General features: G+C 34.2%; 1 protein-coding gene across 3 annotated transcripts in view; it reads right to left on the bottom strand.

Moving 5' to 3' along the window:
- The window catches only part of TLL1 (tolloid like 1), a 202,837-nt gene that overhangs the window by 51,617 nt on the left and 127,801 nt on the right, over window positions 1-23,419 (bottom strand). For all 3 annotated transcript variants that reach the window (XM_002921315.4, XM_034661408.1, XM_019801867.2), the window contains 4 exons: window positions 21,544-21,659; window positions 7,439-7,541; window positions 5,141-5,257; window positions 3,790-3,935 (listed from right to left, as the gene is read on the bottom strand). In XM_002921315.4, coding sequence (XP_002921361.1) covers window positions 3,790-3,935; window positions 5,141-5,257; window positions 7,439-7,541; window positions 21,544-21,659 — 482 coding nt within the window. The remainder of the gene's footprint in view (window positions 1-3,789; window positions 3,936-5,140; window positions 5,258-7,438; window positions 7,542-21,543; window positions 21,660-23,419) is intronic.

Raw genomic sequence — 23,419 nt, forward strand, 5'->3', positions numbered from 1 at the left:
GAAACAAATTATCTAATGACCACTAGAACAAATTAAAAATATATACACAGTGGATTCTCAGTATTCCTGGTGTTTAAGTTCCATAAAGTTGCTGAAAACACCAAATTAGTAAATACTGATTCATGGCTCCTGGGAAAATACAGAATTAGGTACTTGTGAGCTTCTGGTCACAAATCTTTTGTCAATCAATCAATACATAACCTTGTTTTATGTGTGTTTCTGTTTAAAGACACCTTAATATATGTTACCAATTCATTAATACAACTCACAGCCAACTGCGTTGTAACGCATGCCTGAACAATGTTTATCTAACACATACATTTTCTTCATAAGGCATATCATAGCTGGGGATGCGCATGAAAGATGACTCAAATATTTTGCAGCTCTGTACATGTCCATGAATGACCCAGAAAGCACCATTAGTATTGATTTGGGGGTTGCAAATAAATTTTAGTTAGTAGGCAAGTTTGCAGATACAGAATCTATGAATAATGAATATTGATTATACCTGGATTTTGATGCTGGTTTAGTGCTTGATTATATGACAGTAGGTTAATGGCATAAGATCATTTCCCTTATCTAGAAGATTTAGATGATATATTAGAATATCTCTAAATTCCTTGTCACTTCTGAATTTCTTAGAACCTAGGATCTATCTAAATTGAGCTATATGGCATATCAGGTCCTACATAAACTAAACTTTTCTTAGCTATATAGGCTTGTTTCCTTCTGCATGGAAATTTATGTATCTTTGATAAAGGAAGGATATATTAATTTCTACCCACCAATCATCACACACTCTCACACTCTCTTACCTATAACCCATCCATTCATTCATCCGTCCCATCATCATGTATTAATCATGCATCTAGTGGTGTTGGAAATATGGTGATTGACAAGATAGGTTAAGACCTTCAGTGATCGTATTTTAGTGAGAGAGATAGCAGCCATGTAAATGAACAGATCCATAACATAAATTCCAGTAGGTGTAAGTACAATAAATTAAAATAAAACAGAATAATGGTTTACAGACAATTGTAGGTAAGAATATATTTTAAGCAGAGTTACCAGGCAAGGAGTTTTTAAGAAGGCAATGATTAAGCAGAGATCCAAATGAAATGAGAGGAATAAAAGCATAGATTTAAAGGTAGAAGAGCATCAGTGACAATCAGTGACAAATGGTATAAGACCAAATAAACTTGGTATTTCCAAGGAAGAGAAAGAAGACCAAAGAGATTGGCTCAGAGGGAGTGAGAAGGAGCTTGGGACCAATTGTGGGTTGCCTTGGTCCATTATCACTGAATCTGGGTTTTATTTTAGGTGTGACAGAAAACCCCTGAAAGATTTTTTTAAAGATTTATTTATTTATTTTACAGAGAGAGAGAGAGAGAAAGCACATAAACAGGGGGAGGGGCCAAGGAGGAGAGGCAAAGGGAGAGAGAGAATCCCTGCTGAACATGGAGCCTGATGTGGGGCTTGATCTCACAACTCTGAGATCATGACCTGAGCCAAAATCAGAAGTTGGCCACTTAACCGACTAAGCCACATGGGTGCCCCCCCCAACCCTGAAAGAATTTAAGCATCGTGTTATGATATAACTCACATTGTAAAAGTATCACTCTGGTGGCTATGGATCAGGTATGTAGGGCAAGAGCAGAGACGTGATGTTCTCACCAAGTTCCAAGACAAGGGGCAGCAGTGGAACACGGTAATGGTCAGAAAGCTGGGATACAGTGGTCATGACAATACAAATGAAATATGTTAACTGACTGACCTCAGGGTTTAAGAGAAAAAGTGGAATCAGGGCTATTTTTTGAGTAAATAGTGACATACTGAAATAGTAAGTACTGAAATCGGGAAGACTGAAGAAGAGTGAGTTAGTGAGTGGGACAAAACAATCAAAGGTTTGGTTCTGGTCATCTGAAAATGAGAGACCTATCAGATATTTAAATATGTCCAGTATATGAAAAAAGGAGGAAGAAACATAAGGAAATACAGCAAGATGAAGAAAAGCACAAGAACCTAAAGATAACAGATAAAATGTACTGTCAGCCAATCATGACATGACTTTTCCCCAATCCCAAATCTTAGTAATAATTTACTCATTCCCTCAATCAACAAATATTTATTAAGCGACTATTCTGTGTCAGGCATGGTTCTAAGTGCCTGAGATGTAAATCTTTCCTACCTGTCCTTTCACTATCCTTGTTTTGAAGAATATCACTGTAACTATATTGGCATTAAAGAAAAAACTGCAAACCAACTAAGCCTTCTGCATCTCAGGAATTGTATCTCAGTTTTTAGATGCATGGAATGTAGTTTTAGATGCACCCTCTGACATCATTTCTGCAATAGAAGAATTTCATAAAACACTGAATTATATATTGAAAGACAGTTCTTCCCTTATTCATTTGGACAACATAACAAAATACAAGTAATGCAGTCATTAGGTAGATAATTTTTCACTGAATCAGTTATTTTGGTCTAAATAGCAGGTGAATCCTATCCAGTTTTAATTCAGTTAACAATAAGGTGGTCTATTTGAATAATGTTTGCAATATTATTGATCCAGTAAAATAATCAAATTCAAATATGAATCAAATAACTTCAAGAACCAAGGTTTCCAAAAATGCAAAATGATCACAAGCATATAATACAACATCATGATCATGTAAGAGAAGACTATTTTTTCACAATAAAAGGCAGTATGTCTGGGAAATTAATGGCACATGCAAAGGCGTAGAGATAAGTACCAAAGAAATACATAACACAGCTTGCAGGTGGAGGTGAGAGATTCTCTGGACTTATAGGTAATGCCTGGATTCCCCTGATGTTTCTGCCGTGCGGACTGAGACACCAACATGCTCAGTGTCCTCAGGGGAGAACATACCCTGGCACTGGATGGGGTTCTCTACCGCCTTCCGATTGCTTGGACAGAGAATCAGCCTTCTAATCAGTGAAGAAATAATGTCCCGTTATGGCATCGGGATCTTTAACCCCTGTCTGAACCTACCACCACCATCTCATCATCCCTTCCCATTTCACAGTGGGGTCTCAATTTCTAGACTGACTCTTCGATTTAAACATACTACAGATTTCACGGCAAAGTACTCCATCTCTTGGCTTCCAATCCCTAACTCAGTTTCCTCCAGCCCCACTAAAATGACTCATTAGCCAGCTTGGTAGTTTAGAACCCAGACTTTGCTCCAGAATTCTGACTAACCTTTCATTTATTGTGTCTTCATCTAATAATGTAATATTGGTGCCGATCTCCTCCCTGATAAATATTTTTGATGAAATCAAAAGCTAAAAACACTTAAATCTCTATTTCTCATATAAACAGTTTTCTGCATAATGGTAAAAAGGTGAGAAATGGATTTTCTCCATAACAACACCAACAACAACAACAAAAGATGACAGTCTACCTTTTAACCTCTTCGTTTAGAAGAGAAATAAAAGTTCTATTATTTAATGGACTCTTCAAGCAGTCTTGTGAAACAAGCCTGTGCATTTGTCAAGGAAACTATTGTCAGTACTTCAAACATTCTAATTCAAATAGCACAGATAATGTAAACTCACGTTAATCTTCTTGAAAATGTCTGCAACAAGAAGAAAGAAGAAAAAAACACCTCTTTCACTCTTGATGTTACATTTTATAGGCAATCCTTTGCTTCTTTGTTGATTAAAAAGCGGATTCTCCTGTTCTTTGCTTATTTAATGAGGATCCCCTTAAATGGCACTGTCATTTATGGACGATATGTTCCTTGAAGGGTGCCTGAAAGACTTTACCTCAAAGGCCTGAAAGGTCAATCCAACATAGTAGTCTTCTGACACTGTTATTTTCCACACACATTCCTTCATTGGTCTGTAGTCATCAGGATAATTAGGAGACTGAATCTGTCCTTCATTTTTACGTATCTCACCTCCGCAGATCGCTGAGGGAGAAAATAAGCAAATAAATAAACTTAGACCTGACATTTCAGTTTCATTTTCTTCTGAGATAACATTTTAGCTCAGTGCCTGTCGCTGAGTACATAAAGACTGGGCTATAAAAAATCAAAGTTGGCTGGCTGTACTGCTGTAAATATTTAGATTTACTGCTGTAAAACCTCGTCAGTTAACTATAAATACTAGATAATAGCACGGGAATATATGATTTTTTTTATCGCTGTTTCTCTACATCTTTACAAAAAACAGCATTTTTTTTTAACTTTTAAAAACGGTGTGAGATTTTGTGAATGTATTCTATGTGGTAGAATAGTCTGTCATATTCTGTATGATTCCTGGTTCTTACAGTCTTTTGAGCTCGGGTAAAATAGCTGATCAAGAGAGACGCTTCGCAGAACTCTCTGGGCCTCTGGCACTGAGCTACTGTCATGTGCTCAACATCTGTGGCTCCATCCACATAATCCTCTTCACTGCCCTACAGTTAATCTCTACAACAAAATGCTTCCGTTTACTTAAAAGTTTAAGGGAAACAGAAATCTCCTGTCTTCTAAATTACCTAAACCCCTGTGCTAGCAGATGCAGGCACAAGAAGGGTCTCTTCTGCCCACAACCTGGCAAAAAAATAAAATAAAATAAAACAAACCCGGCTATTTTTAAAGCCAGGACACACAATGCCAGTTTGTTACTTTCAGAGAAGCATAGAACAAAGCAGCTAGTAAATTCTCCCTTGAATGCTGACTCCCTCACTTAGACAAAGCATGCTCCAGAAATGCGCACAATTACTTTCTGTGCAGTTTCCTGTAACAGAGAATTTCAGCAGCATAGGCACCAAATAAACACAAATTTAGTACAAAGGAAAAAATCATAATTTCTTCATGACATTTTAATATTATCATGGAAACCATGAAAATTTAAGAGCTCTTGTGCCATTCCCTGCCCCCCTGCCCCCCCCCCACATCCCTACATACATTTATATGTTACTGTGTCACTGGTACCAGGAAAGTGGATCTTCTTGCAATTTAACTTTACGGAGTACTTTTCCTAAAATCAGTCTTGCGAATATTATAAGACAGATTTAGAAAACTTCATAATTAAAATATGGTTAAAAAATCATTCTAATGAAATTGAGAGAAAGGACATTTCTGTTAAGAGATGCAAGGGGAGGTCATCTCTAAAACTGAATGGCTCTTGCCTTCATAGACCGCTGCAAAGCCTTTTCCCACCCAGTTACTGCTGCTACGAAACTCGATCCACATTCTGCTGTCTGTTGAAGTAAGAATTTCAGGGAACTTGTCCCCACAGAATCTACCTAAAAGAAATAAAAGAATAAAGAGAGACTCTTAAACATGACTCTATATTCTAATTGCTTTCCACACTAGCTACAAATTTATATATATATAACCGGATTTGGTTCCTATGCTCTATTTGGAGTAACTAGAGCTACAAGTATGCTTAGTATTTACTTAACAAAGGCAGATAAATAAAAGAATCTTTTCATATCTACTTATAAAATATTGGAACATACCATTCTGAGATTAACAGACTGATGTTAGTTATCATTGTCTACAAAATTAAGAAACAGCTAGTGCTAAAGATATATTTGTAAAAAGCCACATGATACAGCAAGGTAGGGAATATTCTTTCATAGAGAACGGAAAAAAGTACAAGTGATCCTGAGAAACTGGCTCCAATTGTTAGACCGGTCCTTGCAGAGGAGCAACTTGGTTAAGGATGCGTCTCAGCCCAAAGCGAAGTTCTTTGTCCTGTGGGGCTTGGTGAGGACCCATCAGGGAGACCCACATGCTGCTCCAGGGGTCTTACAGTACTGCATACATTCCATCCCATGTATAAAGTCATAATCTGTAGTGCAGTCGGCAGGATGGCAAACAGGACCTGAAGACTTGCACGTGAGTTCTGATTGTTCTCTAATTATGTATCCACAGGCAAGTATAATACCAAATAAATATGATAATTACCTGTCATTCCTTCTGTCTTCCCTCAACCTCCCATAAATCTGTATTGGCTGTGTGTCTTCCACTGTGCTTTAAATTTCCATATGATGACAAAATGGCTAAATCTGGCCACCCACATGATATAATTTTACCAACAATAATACATTGCCGTCCACCTCTGTGTGCTCCCGCAAGTGATGTCATACATAGTTTCAGTATATGAAAAATGGTAGTGACTTAAAACAAATTCATACTAACAGTCAACAGGTGACATGTCTTCCTAAATGGCAAAGTAAATTAAGGCATGCAAAAGAGAGCAATGTTTCTTAAACCGTAATGTGCATATGCAATGCCAGGGAGTCTGTTAAAATACAGTCTCTAATTCAGAAAGTATGGAATGGAGCCTGAATTTCTACCCGTCTAACAAGTGATCCTGATGCTGCGTGTCTGACAGGTACACTTCAGGGAACAGGTCTCAGGGGAAAGAGTGGGGAAAATTTTCCCCATGAAGACGACGACCAGACTGAAGCAGTCTGTTGGCCCACTACACGCCGAAGCAGGTAAGGCTGCTGGCGTTCCAGAAAGAAGTGTGCTCCACTATTTGGCTTTAGATTTGGTTCTTCAATACGAATTTAATGAAATATTTTCTTTGGAACACATATACATATATTACAGATTGCTTCACCGAGGCTAAGAAACGCCGTATTCAAGACAATGTTTTCCTCACCCTGACTTATCACATTCATTCAACCCTATTTTCAGGTTCAAACATTCTTGGACTTCCTAAGACTTTTATACAATAGAGTCCATTTAGCGGATTTTGGATGTTAAGAAAAAAAAGAAGATCTGAATGGCACATAAACACAACTGAGCAAAGCTACCTCTAAAAATAAAGGAAAAGTTGCCATTTCAACAAAAAAAATCAATATTAAAGTAGATGCTTACATGCTCACAACAGCTCTCACCTTTAAGAAAAACAGAGGGCAACAGTAAAGTGCCTCATGCAAGTTAATGGTGTGGTCTGTGGTTAAGCGTTGGCAGCAGACTTTTGTGAGCACCGAATCTGAGCTACAGTTTACGACACAAAGTACAAATGCTTCTTCTCAGCCACAAAAACTCTCTGAGAAGCACAACCGTGACGTCCACAGTGAGCGCTAACACGGGTGGCAGAAGAAATCAGCTACCAAACACGGACCCGGCGGCTCACATTCTGTGCCTCAGCCAACAAAACAAAACACATACACGCACACCCACATCATTCATCTGGTTTTCTCACTAAAGCGATGATTATCAAATTAAAAATATATGTGGAGACTATTCAAAAACATCCGTTTAGATCCACGTATTTCCTCATAATTTAAGCTAGCTTAAAATCAATCTCTCTACTTATCTGTCTGTATTTTGCGGTGGTTGAAAAAGAGTGTAATAAAAATTAAAATGTGGGCCACATACATTTTTAAGTCTAAGATAACTCTTGAAAGAATTTACTTTCAAGGATAGACTAGACGCATGCTCACATAGGAGGTAAAGTCTCTTACCAAGGAGAGGTGATTTCCTCCAGTACCCATCTCTCACTTCAATGTAGTCATACCAGCACAAACTGCTTTTGTATAGGTCCATTGTGGTAAAATTTAAAACAATCTGCAAATCGGAGCAAAATGACACAAAGAGTAAAATGATTGTGACTGCACGTGGTAATCTGATTCCTGGAGATGAGGTACCCAGGACTACTATGAAGACAGATTCATAGTTAATTCTTTTTTTTTTTTCCTGTTGGTATTCCCTTAATAACTTTCCATAAACAAACATCTCAAAAAAAGAAAATATTTTCTCATTTTCGTTAATGTTTGACAAATAGGAGCACAATGTCAGTAGTTAAACTAAACATTTCAGCTATTAAACCAAAGTTTCTATAAAGGTAATTTAAACAATTGCGAAAACAACAGGAATCTTTATTCAAAGAGTTTATTTTTAATTTAAGATAAACATGACTTAAACCATGAGAAATTCTGATTTTGCCATGAATGTCTTCTTTTTAATAATTTATTTCAAAGACAACCAGTCAGACTTGTATAATTATATTAAAAATTACCACCATGTGCCATATTCCAAGAACATAATATCATTGTGTATGCTGAAATGTTTTAAATACAGCTCTAAAATTTGAATTTATCCATGTAACTATAATCAAAGGCAGATGTCACTATGCCTCTCTAGATCCAAGAATATATACTCAAGGACCTCTCAAGTTATAAGATCTTGCACAAGACCCCTTATTCTGTACTTTGCTTTGAAATGATGCTGCTTTTTTGTTAAGATAATTCAGATAATTCAAGAACAACTCTAGGAAAGACAATTTTCTTACTGCTTTATAAAAAGACCTATTTTTCAAATAATTAACTCTTTTTCTACTTGATTACGCCAAAAGTAGATCCAAAGTAGCATGAGAAATATACCTATCTGAAGAAAATTCATTTGGAAAATAGGTTTCTTTTAATATTCAAAAACTCATTCTAACTCTATTCTGCTGAAAACATCTAAGATGCTTAAGGTGTGAGGTGAACCTGTTTTTTACTCTGGAAGCTGCAAGGGACTTTGGCGTAAAGCAACAAATTATGAGTATTTAAATACATGCTTCTAATATAAAACTATAGTTTGTAACAATATTTATAGAATCCTTTGGTAACAATATAAAAGTCTGAATTTATAATTAAGAGAACTGTCAAGCTCAAGAACTAAGTAAAATATATATATAATCCATCATTGCTGAATCCATATTCCAGAAAAGTGCTACCATTTTTGTGTTAGAAAACATACACTTCGGGGCCCCTGGGTGGCTCAGTTGGTTAAGCATCTGCCTTCAGCTCAGGTCATGATCCCGGGATCCTGGGGTTTAGTCCCACATGGAACTCCCTGCTCAGCCGGGAGTCTGTTTCTTCCTCTGCACCTCCCCCCCTCCACATGTACTCTCTCGCCCTCTGTCTCTCAAATAAATAAATAAAATCTCTAAAAAGAAAAGAAAAGAAAACATACCTTCCCGCCTTTCTTGAACACAATACTTAACAGAACCGTAAGTACTAATTAGGGCAAATCAATCCTTAACTAGCTTACTTCTTATGAGAAGGAAGATACAGCATAACAATAAACATTGCTCCTGGTGTCTTACATCTCAGCAACAATGGTCATCCAAGGAACTGCACACCAAAGCTGGTTATAATTGCTGTGTAAATAATTATTTTATAGAGATAGAAACTAAGACTTTACTGAACTATAATGAAAGTCAAATGGCATTAACATTTCACCATTAAATTCAACCTTTTTCAGTTTCTTTAAACATGTACTTTCTTGATTCCAAAGAGAAGAAATCTACCAAGGATTTGAAAATAGAGGCACACTGTTTTGTTTTGCTTTTTAATGTAATACAATCTGTGTACCATAACTTGGGTTTGTTTAATAAAATTGTTGGGGCGCCTGGGTGGTGTAGTCAGTGAGCTTCTGACTCTTGGTTTTAGCTCAGGTCGTGATCTCAGGGTCGTGAGATTGAGCCCTGCCTCGAACTCCCCATTGGGTGTGGAGCCCGCTTGAGAGTCTCTCTCTCTCTAAGTCTCCCTCTGCTCCTCCCACCCTGGCGCTCTTTCTCTCTCTCAAATAAATAAATAAATCTTAAAAAACAAAATTAAATTGTTCATTTATTTCTGTCCACCCTATTTATAGTTTCTCTTTTCCTTTGTTTTCTTTTCCTTCACCAAATTTTAACATTCCAAATAGTCTCAAAAATGATTAAAATTTTTCCACAATATTCTATTTTTTCCTTTCTTTTGCAGTAATCCTCAACACTTGATTATTAAAATGCATAGTTTCTAAACAATTTTTCTGAAGTTCGCAATACGTTTTCTCCTCCATCTCTGAACACCAATGCAATATTAGGTTATTCTTACAACGTCATTGGGAAATAATTTCTGGTTTTTCTCCTTAACTTTGTATTTACTTTAAGCCTGTTTAAATGGGGAGGACTACCACTGCCTGATCTTAGGTTTCATCCTGCATTTGTATTCTCTCTTACAACCACCAGGGATTTGAATCTACATGATCATACAAGAACTCAGTTATTATAGCAGGGATGGCAAAACTAGAATTTAGACACAAACGATAGACCCCAAGGCTCATTTTGTGGCTTCCCTCTTGGATCTAAAGGTGAGTTTTATAATGGTTTGAAAATAGTTTCACTTCCTCTTCTATGAGGGAAAAAAAATCAGCTAAATTGGAAGTATGTATATCATCAAATTGTATTTAAAATTTAAACAATGTGGTTGGATTGCTAACAAGTAGTTAATATTTGAAGTTTGGAACACACACACACACAAACACACTCACACACACAGTTGGAAGGGGGATAACTCTAAACAGAAAAGTTTCCTATCTTGCTTTTAATCTTCTATTTTAAACGCCAAGCACCGTGGAGGAACAAAACTGGCCTATTTTAATATAAAACACAGAGTCCTTTAGAAGCAGAAAATGTAATAAAGATAGGTTTTCTAAAATCAAATCTTAGGGCTCTGACACAGAAGTAAAATGCTGGCCTTTGACTAAGGTTGCTAGCAGAATCAACTTGAATTACAAATCAAAAGCACTTGGAAACTATTTGGTTGTCTTAAATTATGCTATTTTGTGTAAATATGTTGCATCTTTTTTAAAGAATGATGAAATAAAAACTAACTGGCACAATTATATAAATGTTTATTTCTTATGGTAAGTATCAATTTACCATTATCAATTTAAAATTAATCATGGCTCCCTTGGAACATAAGATTGAAGGAGATACAAGGAACAAGTCTAAGACTTTCTGTGATCTCCTATGAGTCTTAGCTGCTCTTCTGAAAAGTGATATTGATACAATTGCTGTGGAGTTTACTTATTAAAACTTTGTTATACAGTACTGCAGAGGGCCGCAGTGTGCCAAAGAGTGCAGAATCTGGAAGAAAGGCAGACCAACAGTCAAGGGACTGGATGTCGGCAAATCTCCATTGAAAAATAAAATAAAAAAACTACCGTCAACACAATTGACATTACTGACTATATAAACTAATTCCATGAGCACCACAGAAGACCAATTAGAATTTGTCTTACAGTGCTGAAGATGGGCAAGATACAAATCTTCAATTAGACTGATATTATTAAGTGGTTCTTTAGAAAGAGATATTAGAATCAAAAGCAGTAAAATAAAATAGATTACTGGGCTCCAGCCAAAAGAAGCTTAGACAAGCCTAATAATCTCTAGGGGGACTACAGTTTTCTTCTCAGGAATAAGACTAGAGGTGAGAAGATCAATAAACTATATTCTATGGGTCAAATCCAGCCTTTGGCCAGTTTTTATAAAGAACGGTTTGTTGGACCCATTCCTTTACATATTGTCTATAATTACTTTTGCAATACAGTAGAATTGAACATTTGAAACAAACTACATCACCTGCAAAGCCTAAAGTATTTACTGTACATCCTTTCCAGAAAAAAATTGCCAACTCATGGAATAATTGATCATTAAGCTTTGTTTCGCTCAGAATTGTATCCTGCTAAAGGGAAAAATTTACATCTTTTCCTGCAATAGAAGCTATTTATGATTGGGAATCAGAAAGCCTGAGTTTAAGCTCTAGCTTCTCGGTTTGCTTGTTTACTTAAACTTTCTCAGTTGGAACGTATTTCCATACTGTCAACCCTTGAAGGCCATAATATCAAGCTGATCTCAGCAGAGTTAAATCAGAAGGATTTAATTGGATAATGTTAGAAAACCACCAAGGTAATCTGAAAGCATTGTTAAGATTCTCATGTATTACTGTTTTCAGGGTATATATTCAGGCATCCCTCACAATATAAATCCTGAAGACAGTTATGAAAAAATAAAAGTATTAGCCCAATTTACTTAATCCAACTATGCTGGGAACATAAAAACATCAGCCTAATTTTCAGGTTTCACCAGAAAACCAACATGTTAAAGTAAGGGATTCTTACTCTAAAATCTGAAGAATAGAAGGAGAACCTGGGGCCTTGGTTCAAGTACCTGCCTTACAACAGACTAGCTGTATGACTCAGGTAGATCTCTAATTCCATCAGGGATTTATTATATGACAAGTGAAAAGCAGGAATTGGATTATGCTATAAAAGTAATTTCTCTGCTTAAAATTATATGATGACACCTGGATTTTGAAATTTTGGTGTGTCATCACCAACTACTCACAGGAACATTTTTCATACTTCTTTTCCTCAATCCCCACTACACCCCATACCTAATCAATTCCAACTTCTGCAGTTCCCCTAATAATGTTCTCCTTCTGTTTTCACTGACCATGCTCTCCATACTTCTTTGAATTAACTGCAATAGTTTCACAAGCTGTACTTTGTTATTTTTTTTTAATTTGTATTTACTTATTTGTCAGAGAGAGAGAGCACAAGCAGGGGGAGCAGCAGGCAGGGGGAGAAGCAGGCTCCCCACTGAGCAACGAGCCCGATATGGCTCTCAAAACCAGGATCCTGGGATCATGACCTGAGCCGAAGGCAGACACTGAGCCAACTGAGCCACCCAGGCATCCCTCACAAACTGTACTTTGGTTTTCAGTTTCCCTCATCTCCAATTTATCTTATCCTGTATGACCACTTTAATCCCATGAAAGTTCAGCACCAGTGGCTTCACACACAACTCACTGTAAATTTCTAATCCTGGGCATCGTGACTCTAGGGTCATAACCCACCTCTGCTGCCTCATCTTGCCCTACCTCAAACAGAATCTTCATCTTACCCATCCCTGACTTCTTGCTGGTGTGCCCTGGAAAAGTACCCCCAATTCCAGCACTCCTTTAGTCCAAGCCTATGTAATTCTTCCTGGGATACCACTCTCTCCTTCCCTGTTTCTGGAATCTCTTCACACCTTTCAAAGTCTTTATCAAAGGCCTACATCTCCCAACAAGATCTGAGCTCTCCTATCTCAGCAATTCCATCTCACTTTCTTCAGTGATTTTTCAGAGTTTGGCTATTATATTACTGGACCTTCCTCTTGCTATACGTTTATAAGTTCTTGATAGCAAAGATTTCTTTCACACACCAGCAGATATATTTTTTTAAATGGACTCAAAGATTTATCTACATACTAATTGCTAAATTTAAGAGGTGCCTTTGGCAATAGAAACACTATATTGTGAATTGACCCCATATGTGTAAAGGATAGATGAGTGATTAAAAAGAAGTTTTTGCAAAATGAAAGCAGTTAAATGATAGCTCTTAATTGGGTTATACAGGAAAAGAAAAAAAATATTAACTCTATTCAAGACAAAAGCAACCTACCCTTGTTAAAAGGTCAATCAGTTCTGAGAGATGAAAGAACCAATAGTGCATAATTCTATCAGCTCAGAGCTGCACATTCTGGACTGTTACCAGCATGCACAACATCAACAGTCTTACATTGGACAGGACTCTGTTTTTACCTTGGGAAGTTCAAGTCCAAAAAGACATACATGTAAATGGGCAATCTTCTTTCTTTTTTATCGTGATAAAATAAATATACATATAAAACTTACCCTTTTAATCCCTTTTAAGGGCACAGTTTTATGGTGATAAGTACATTTACACTGTTGTAAAATAATAAACTTACTTTTTCAAAAAACTATTCTTCCTATATAAAATAATATATGCTTATTGTAGAAAATTAAAGGAAGAAGAAATAAAACCTATCCGTAAACCCACCAGGGAGAAATAAGCATTGTTTTAGTATTTATTCTTCCATAATTCTGTCTCTAACGTATGTAATTTAAAAATTAGGTCTTTTCATGCCTATGATTTTTAACCTGCTTATTAAATTTCCCAATATATTGAAAACATTTTCTCAAATCAATGCTACTTTTGGTTTTCTAAATTTAATTTGTTTCCAATTTTTCATTATTATACATAACTACCTCTGCACAGACTCAAATCATTTCTCTAGAATAAATCTCTGGGCTAAAGTGCAGGCACATTTTTCAAAATATTATAAAGATTACCAAAGTCCTTCAGAAATGATATTTCCACTATTATTTTCAGGAGCTCTGTATCCTTACTATCATTTGATATTATCCTTCTATTCCATCTTTGTGGGTAAAATACAACACATCATTGTTGATTGAAAAAGCACTTTTTCGATAAAGACTGAAAGTAAACAATTTCTATATTAATTAAACATCTCTTTGTACTGATACTTCAATAAATGTTCTGCTTTCTCAGTCATTTCTGAATGGGGTGTTAATCTTTACTTATTAATTTAAAATAGCTCCTTCTATATGCATAAAACCAATGTTCTCTCATTTTGATTTTTATTTGTGACTTTGTATTGATAAAAAGAGATTTTTTAAGGTAATTATTTTAATAAATTGTTTTGCATTTTGTTATTTTTTATTTAGGTACCCAACACATCCTTTCCAGAAAACAAAAACCAAATCACTTGTTTTCCTCAGAAAAATATGAAGTAAAACTTTAATTTTTGTGCAAATACATACAAATGATTTATTATTTATTGAAAATCCTTTCCCCAATTTATCTGAAAAATCGTCTTTATAGGGGCGCCTGGATGGCTCAGTAGATTAAGCGTCCGACTATTGATTTCAGCTCAGGTCATGATTTTAGGGTCCTGAGATCGACCCCCACAGTGGGCTCTGTGATGGGCATGGAGTCTTCTTGAGATTCTCTCTCTCTCCCTCTTCCCTGCCCTCCCCCACTCATCTCTCTCTCAAGAAAGAAAGAAAGAAAGAAAGAAGACCATCTTTATAAACAAATATATGACAAGTCTTTAAGCCCTCAGGCATAATTCTGGTCTTTTTAGTTTGTCCCATTGATTCAGAAGCCTATACCACCTACCACAGAATATGAACATGAATTACTAAAGCAGCTTAACATTTTTCTACTATCTTACAGTGCAATCCACTTTCCTTCATCAATTATTTCCTAATTTGCCTTGGTTATTCCGACTCTTGTTATTTTATAAATAACCTCTGGAAAAACTAAGTCTGGGTATAAAACAAAAATCATTGGAAATTTATTGGAATTACTTTAAAACTATACATTAATTTGGGAAAAACTGATAATTTATAATACATCCTGGCATATGATATGTTACATCCCCCACATGATATGTTATTGTGTTTTAGTTCCACAATAAAGTCTTCAGTTTTCTAAAAATCCAATATATCTTAATATATTTGTTTTTATTTGATCAGCTTAAGTGTCATTTTTTTAGTTCATTCTTCTGAATTTTTGAGAAGAGAAAACATATTCTCTATAACTAAAGAAAAATTTAATGATTAGTTCTGCCAAATGCAAGCTGTGTGGTACTAGGCAGTTTCCTCAATCCTTTCTCAAGTTCAATTTCTTCATATATAAAACAGAGATAATTATAATACTAAACTTAATGGAGTCTGAGCAGTTTAATGCAGTGCCTGGCATAGTAGATAATAAATATAAGTCCCTTATTGAAAAAAATTGAAATTGAAAAAAAGTCCTCCTAGTCCTAATCCATCAGGTTATCATTAAATATACATACTGAATCTAGTGTTACTAGGATTTATGAAATTTGAGACAGCTTTTTTTTCATTTTAATACTATTATTTGACAAAGTAACATATTTTATAATACTCAAATACCCTCATAATACTGAACCAAAACACTTTCAAATTTATAAATTTATAACTTGCTTTCATTTGATTAAATTTATGTAACATCCATGTGTTTATATCCATATGTAAGGCACTTGATAATTTTTTCACTTGTGTTATGTAAGGTATGCCTATCAGAATTTTACGAGTTTAGTAAAATAAATGAAGAGAGAGAGAAAAAATGAAGAGACTACACATTGTTATGCAATGCACTTGTAATACATTTTATTACATGGGAGAAATCTGTGATTTTAGAATTTGAAAAAACTGCCTTGAGAAATCCTCTGCAAGCAGCATCATTTTATAATAACTTCTGTAAACTTATTTTAAATGGTTATAACTTATTCAATTTTTAGTGCTCATTAAATCACTTTTGATATTTTCAATTTCCAGGATTCTACATTAAGAAATATTTCAAATGAAAGTATTTCAAGTTTTGATTAACAAAGTTAAGTATATAGCCAATTATATTCAGTGAAATTCCATTATCATGAATTCAAGTAAAAAAAAAATCCACATTTTCAAACAGAAACAGTACTAGCAAAATATGCTAATTTAAAAAATAGCTTAAGGATTAACTATAGGCAGGGCAAAATGAGCCTTAATAGAAGTCTGAGATATGAGAAGAAATAATGAATAAAAATATTTGGTGAATTTTCAAACAAATGGTGCTGGGAATGGAGACCCATGTACAAGAGAATGAAGTCAGTCCTTTATCTTAAGCCGTATACAAAAATTAATTCAACAAAGATTTAAAGACCTAAATGTAAAACCCAAAACTATACAACTAGAAGAAAGCATAGAGGAAAAGCTTCATGATATTGGAACTGGAAATGATTTCTCGGATATGGCACAAAAGCACAGGCCAAAAAAAAAAAAAAAAGCAAAAACAGTTAAGTGGTACTACATCAAACTAAAAAGCTTTTGCAAAGCAATCAACAGAGTAAAAAGGCAACTACAGAAAAGAAGAAAATATTTGTAAATTATATATCTCATAAGGGGTTAATAGCCAAACTATGTAATGAACTCCTATAACTCCACAAGAAAAAATAAAATTATCCAACTAAAAATGGGCAAGACACTTGAAGATACATTTCTCCAAAGATGATATACAAGTGGCCAAGAAGCATATGAAAAGATGGTCAACATCACTAATCATCAGAGAAATGCAAATCAAATCCACAATGAGATATCACCTCTCAGCCATTAGGATGTCAAATATCAAAAAAACCAAAATACTATATATTTGTGAAGATGTGGAGAATTTGGAGCCCTTCTACATTGCTGGTGGGATTGCAAAATGGTGCAACCTCTATGGAAAACAATATGGAAGTTCTTCAAAAAATTAAACACAGAACTACCAAATTATCCAGCAATCCCATTTCAGGGTATGCATCCACATATTGGAAGGACTGTCTTGAAGAGATATGTGCATACTTATGCTTGTAGTAGTACTAGTCACAATAGATAAAAGGTGGAAGCAACTCTATCAATGTCTATCAATGGGTGAATGGATAAACAAATGTGGTCTACACATACAGTGGAATATCATTCAGCCTTAAAAAGGAAGAAAATCCTGTCACATGTTAAAACATGATTTAAACCTTGAGACCATTATGCTAAATGAAAGAAGCCAGTCACAAGAAAACAAATGCTGTATGCTTCAACCTAGGAGAGGTATGGAAAGTAATCAAATTCATAGAAACAGAAAGTAGAAAGGTGGTTCCCAGGGGCTAAGGGGTAGGGAAAATGGACATGAATGGGTACGGAGTCTCAGTTTTGCAAAATGGAAAAGTTCTGGAGATCTGCCTCACAACAATGTGAATGTACTTAACACTATTGAACTGTACACTTAAAAATGGTTAAGACACTAAATTGTACATGCTTTTTACCATAGTAAAAAAGAAATTGGTAAATATCTGTGTATAGCTTAACAAATGTTAAGTGCAAAAAACAATAATAATATCTCATTTTTGTCCGGATGAAACAAACTTGAAGAAAAATACTAAATAATAGCACATAAAATGAAGATAACATGTAACCTTTTTTTTTTTTTTTGGCATCTTTTTATAGTTTGGAAGAAGGGTAAGGACACCACTTACATATGACTCCATTAAGAAGGCTGGTAGAAAAAGGGTACCAAATAATATAATATACATTTAAAACTTCCAGGGGTGCCTGGGTGGCACAGCGGTTAAGCGTCTGCCTTCGGCTCAGGGCGTGATCCCAGCATTATGGAATCGAGCCCCACATCAGGCTCTTCCGCACTGAGCCTGCTTCTTCCTCTCCCACTCCCCCTGCTTGTGTTCCCTCTCTCGCTGGCTGTCTCTATCTCTGTCAAATAAATAAATAAAATCTTTAAAAACAAACAAACAAACAAAAACCTTCCAAACCAATAGATAGAAAATAAGTGAAATGAGGGAAAAAACCCATAAATTTGATACATACAAAGGCAAAATAGTAAAACAAAAGAAACAAAGTGGTACATATAGAATGCAAACAAGAAAAATAATACATCAGAAATCACAAAAAAATGTAACTGTAATAAACACTAAAGACAAACTAACCACCATGAATTATATAAAAAATAAAACCAAACTATTTGCTGTCTATAAGGGACACACCTGGGACACAAGACCACAGAACAACTAAATGTATAAAGCAAGATGAAGATATAACCAGGCAAGAATATTCAAAAGAATGTGTAGTCTTCTTAATATCAGAAAAAATAGAGTACCTAAATCATGACATGAAATAAAGAAATACAGTATACAATAACAGTTTAATTATCAGAAAGATGTTATATTCTAAACATAATATGTATATAATAATATAGAATAAAAATATTTTAAATATATGTAAATATAAATATAATATTTATTTTTAAAATAAAGAGAAATAAATAAATCCACCAAATAGTGACAACTATTAACATACCTTTCTTTTCAACAAAGTAAAAAACAATAATTGGAGAAAATATACACTTCAAAATTAAAAAGACTAATGCATAGAGAGCTTTGCACCCAGCTACTCCACAAAACACATTTTGTTTTCAAGATTTTATTTATTTATTTAGAGAGTGGAGGCAGGGGCAGAGGGAGAGGGAAAGAGAGAGAATTCTAAGCAGGTTCCACACCCAGCATGGAGCAGGACGTGGAGCTCAATCTCAAGATGTGAGATCATGACTTGAGCCAAATCAAGTCGGACTTTTAACTGACTGAGCCACCCAGGTGCCCCAGCTTTAAAGCAATGATTATTCTTTATGAAGACTGGTCCCTTGCAAGGTCATACTGCCATCCTCAAAATATTTCAAAGACTGACATCTTACAGAGTATAGTCTCTCACCAGAAGTGACTAAGGAGAAATTAACAAGAAAGGGATGATTGGGGAAAAAAATGTATGTTTGCAAATAAGAAAATATATGTTACCAAAAAATATGTTGATTGAGAAGAAATAATAAGAGACAAAGAAGACAATGAAAATTGAAAAATAGCAAAAATACTGTATGTCAGCCTGGTAAAATTCAGAAAAAGTAGTTCTTAGAAGAAAATTTATAGCTTTTTGTATTAAAATTATTGAGTTAAACTGCCAACTAAAGAACAGCACAATAAACTCAAACTTAAAACAAAAAGAAACTAATAAAAACACAAGAATGAAAAATGAGTTAGTGCTGTTCATTGACCACTTAATTCACTTTATTTGCTCATCTTCATCCATAAAGAAAAGTAATTTAAAAAGATGATAGATGTATTGATTTCTTCCTATTTGTAACATTTTGGAAAATACAGTTTTATTGGTAATCATCCATACAAGAAAAGTGAATTAACTTTGAATACTGATGGTGTGGGTACTGCAAATGGATAGGAGGAAATTTTTTTCCCTATATTATCTTGCTGTTATGAATGGATTTAACTTTATTAATCTTGTTCAAAACTCTTCATATTCTATAATTTTAACTTCAAAATCATGTATGGTTTTCATCAGCTTTTATATTTTTTTGAAGTTTTTTTAATTCCACTTAGCATACAGTATTATATTAATTTTAGGTATAGGTTATAGTTATTCAACAATTCCATACATCACCCAGTTATCAGCTTTTATATTTTGCTCTTCAATACCTTTTTAAGAATGACTTTCATAAAATAATCTCATAAGCTTATTCAAAAATCGATACATAAATTGATCAACACCTATAACTACGTTACAACATAGACTTTTAATTCTTAATTAAAAATGACTGTATAAAGAATTATGTATGCATTCATGTATTCCAAGTCACTTGTACCTTTTTATGTTTAAAAACTATTCATGTTACACAAATGTTTCATTCAGTTTTCATGTTGAGTACTGTAACACCCCAGACAGCTCCACATCCATGATTCTCTTAACAACATTCAATTATCAGGAATATTAAACTTTCTTTAACCTCAGTTGCATTCTCACCAAAGACTTTTAAGGTTAGCACTCAAGACAGAATCCAAAAGTTAACAGATTCATTCATTTTCTTTCTTAAAAATTTTAAAATATTTAACCAACAAGCTAAATATTCTTCCTTTTCAATCCTTATTATATTTAATTCCATTTTCTTGCCTTAATGTGCCATGACTTCCACCAAAAAGAAAGGGGTGTGGTAGAAAGAAATACTTTCAGAATTTTCCCAAGAATGATATTTGCAATAATTTTTGGAGATTTTCTTTCTAAGATTAAGAAGGCACCTATTCCCAGTTTGTTCTGGGTTTGTTGTTATTAAATCAGTAATAGATATTTTTTCCTGATTTAATTGAGTTATACATCTAAGGGTGTTTATGTCTACACATGTGCATGAATATGCATATACTTTGATTTGGTTTGTGGATTTTACGTCCATATTCAAGTATTAGCTTGAATAGGATTGATATCAAGGTTTTACTAGCCATATAAATAAAAGAGTGGATCTTTTTATTCCCTGGAAGAGTTTATATAATACTTATTTCTTATTTCTTATTTGAATCTTGGCTAGAACTCACAATTAAGCCTTCTGAGCTTGGATTTTCATTGCTGAAAACTAATAATTCAATTAAGCAGTAGCTCATTTTCTTTAGTGGTTATAGGAGTAATCAAGTTTTTTCTTCTGCTTCTTCTTGAGTAAGAACTCAGTAATATTTTGTAGGAATTTTCCCATTTCATCTACATTTTTTAAGTTACTGGCATAATGTTGACAACATTATTTTATTCTCATTTTTGTGTCTAGAGCATCTATGGTTATAATAACCTTTTCACTCCAGTGATTAGATAATTGTGCTTTTCCTGTTATTCTTTTTCTTTCTTGATCTATTTACCTCTATTTTCCCATATTTCTAAGTTTTTTTCAAAGTACCAACTTTGTTCAGACTTCGTCCCATGTTATTTTGATCTCCTTAATTTATCTTTTATTTATTACTTCTTCCATTATGTACCTTTCCATTTATTTTACAACACCTTTAATAGCCACTCAATAAGAATGTCTAACTCATTAGTTTAGGGCATTTTTTATTTGCTCATGTGAGCATTTAAGTTCTGAATCTCCTTCAAAGTGTTGCTCTCATTGCATCTTACAGGCTTGCTATTCAGTTTTTTTGTTAAGCCGAAAATAATTTCTAATCTTCACTGTAATTTCTTCTTACCTAAACTGGATATTTTATGTATATTTCTTAACTGAAATATGTGGGATTTTTCTGGTTATCTATGTGACACTTATTTTTAACTTAATTTCATTATGCCTGAGAACATAATCTGCATTATTTCAACCCTTTTGGAGCATTTACTATTTCTATTTAAATTACATTTTTCAAAAAATTCCCAGAGTTTGAACAATTTTCAATATAAATTTTCTGAGTTTTTAGTCTCATATTTGAAGAATCAAATAAGAATAAAAAATTTAAAAAAATATATTCAAATGAAGATGAATCTTTGTATTTATATAACACTAAATGAGAACTCTCGATGATATAAACTACCTTCTCCCCTGGGGTCACCGAAACTCTCCAGATGCAGTGTGTATAAGAAGGGTAGCCATTTGGAAATCCTGGAGAGGAAAGGTTGCCATTGGATTCTTGTAGGGTTTCTCCACATGCTAAAAGGGGGAAAAAAAAAGATACATATATTTGATATTTTAAAGAGATGAGTTTTCCATATTTCCTTAAAAAGTTAAGATCATTCTTTAATTTTTATGAAAGATATTGACAGCATAAATAAAGCCCTGAGTCTTTTGTTGTTAAATGAAAAAAATATATTAGTGTTCTATAAAAGACTTTTCCTTTCCAAGTAAATTCACCTTATGTCTCTATCACTAGGATTTTAACATACTTAATGGTATCATTAGGGCTAGCCATAAAACAAGACTATGAGATAAATAATTTGGCATTCATAAAGTTCTTCCTCATGGAGACTTTTCTCATTCATTCCCAAAGAGTTAGTACGTCACCCATTCTCAGATTCAGGCCAGTGGGGATCTGGTTGATGTGGCTAGGGAATCACATGAAACATAATTAATATTTTTCAGTGTAAAGCAAGGCTAAGTTTCATTGTGAATACCACATCAAAGTCAAAAAACAGAAATCTTAATAATTAGAATACAATCAATAAAGGTGGTACCAAAATGTCATACACAATGAAAATTTTTCTCAAAATAAGCTAGAAAAATTGAAAGGTTAAAAACATAAGGGAAGATTAAAATTTCCTAACAAGATGTGGACATTCATTTCTGTTGCTCATAAGTAGAAATTACTGGAAAAGCAATTGTGTTTTCTTCTTACTAAGGCTGTCTAATTTCTTGGAAGTAATTATCAGTCATCTAAAATAGCAAATTATCAGCTGCACAGCCTCAAGATCTATGTGATTGATATCTCCAGGGCCATTTCAGCAAAGACACAGACAGAAGGTAATTAGCTCATTGGTTTAGCCAAGGTGAGTGGTCAGAACCATTCTAAAATGGGTTTTCCTGTTGCTTTTGTAAGACATAGCATGTACCACATGAACCGAGGCTGCTTTCAGTACCCTGAATTCAAGAATAATTCTTCCACTGCAGCCTGTCATCTTTATAACTTTCACTTAATAATTAAAAACAAAAAAACAAACAAAACAGTTCTTTCCCTCTGAAGGAAACTGAAATCAGAGTGAGATATTACCATATTATAGAGTCATATATACCAGCAGGTGAACTCTCGTCTCATCAAATCCTCCATAAATAATAAATGGTTTTGCATATCTTAAGTCAAATGAAGAAAGAAAGATGATGACTTTGAAAACAAAATGGAGCTTTAAAAAGTCTGATATGATATAAATATTTATTTGAAAACAAAGATACTAAGTTTGCACAACAAAATACATTTCAAGTAGAAGTAAGCAGTGTTTATTCTGATGAACAGGCAGATAAAAGCAACTGTAGAACAAAATGAAAATGCTCAAGGTCAAAGCTACATAATTCGGCATTGTCCATGAATCATCTAAGGGCTCTTGATAAAGGTAACATTACAAGAACCCTTAGAAAAATGAAATTTTATTAAGATTTTATTAATGCAGACAATGTGCTTCTAAGTAGGATCAGTTCAGATGCTATATAATCATTTGCGAGTTGAGTGTGCTTCAATGAAAAACTTACTAAAGTGGAATTAAAACAATTAAGTATATTTAATCCACAGATTAACCAAATAATACTGTTCTGATAAAGATAAAATGGAAAACTCTAAAAAATGAAAAATAAACAGAATCAGCATTTAATTCAAATATTAAGTACATCTATTATATAGCATTTGCTTATAATGCTTATAATCATTCGTGCATTTACCTCAGTAAGTATGGTTGTCCCAGGCTACCTGATCCCTACTACAAAAG

Source organism: Ailuropoda melanoleuca, chromosome 5 (assembly GCF_002007445.2).
Source record: "Ailuropoda melanoleuca isolate Jingjing chromosome 5, ASM200744v2, whole genome shotgun sequence".
NCBI classification, from domain to species: Eukaryota; Metazoa; Chordata; class Mammalia; order Carnivora; family Ursidae; genus Ailuropoda; species Ailuropoda melanoleuca.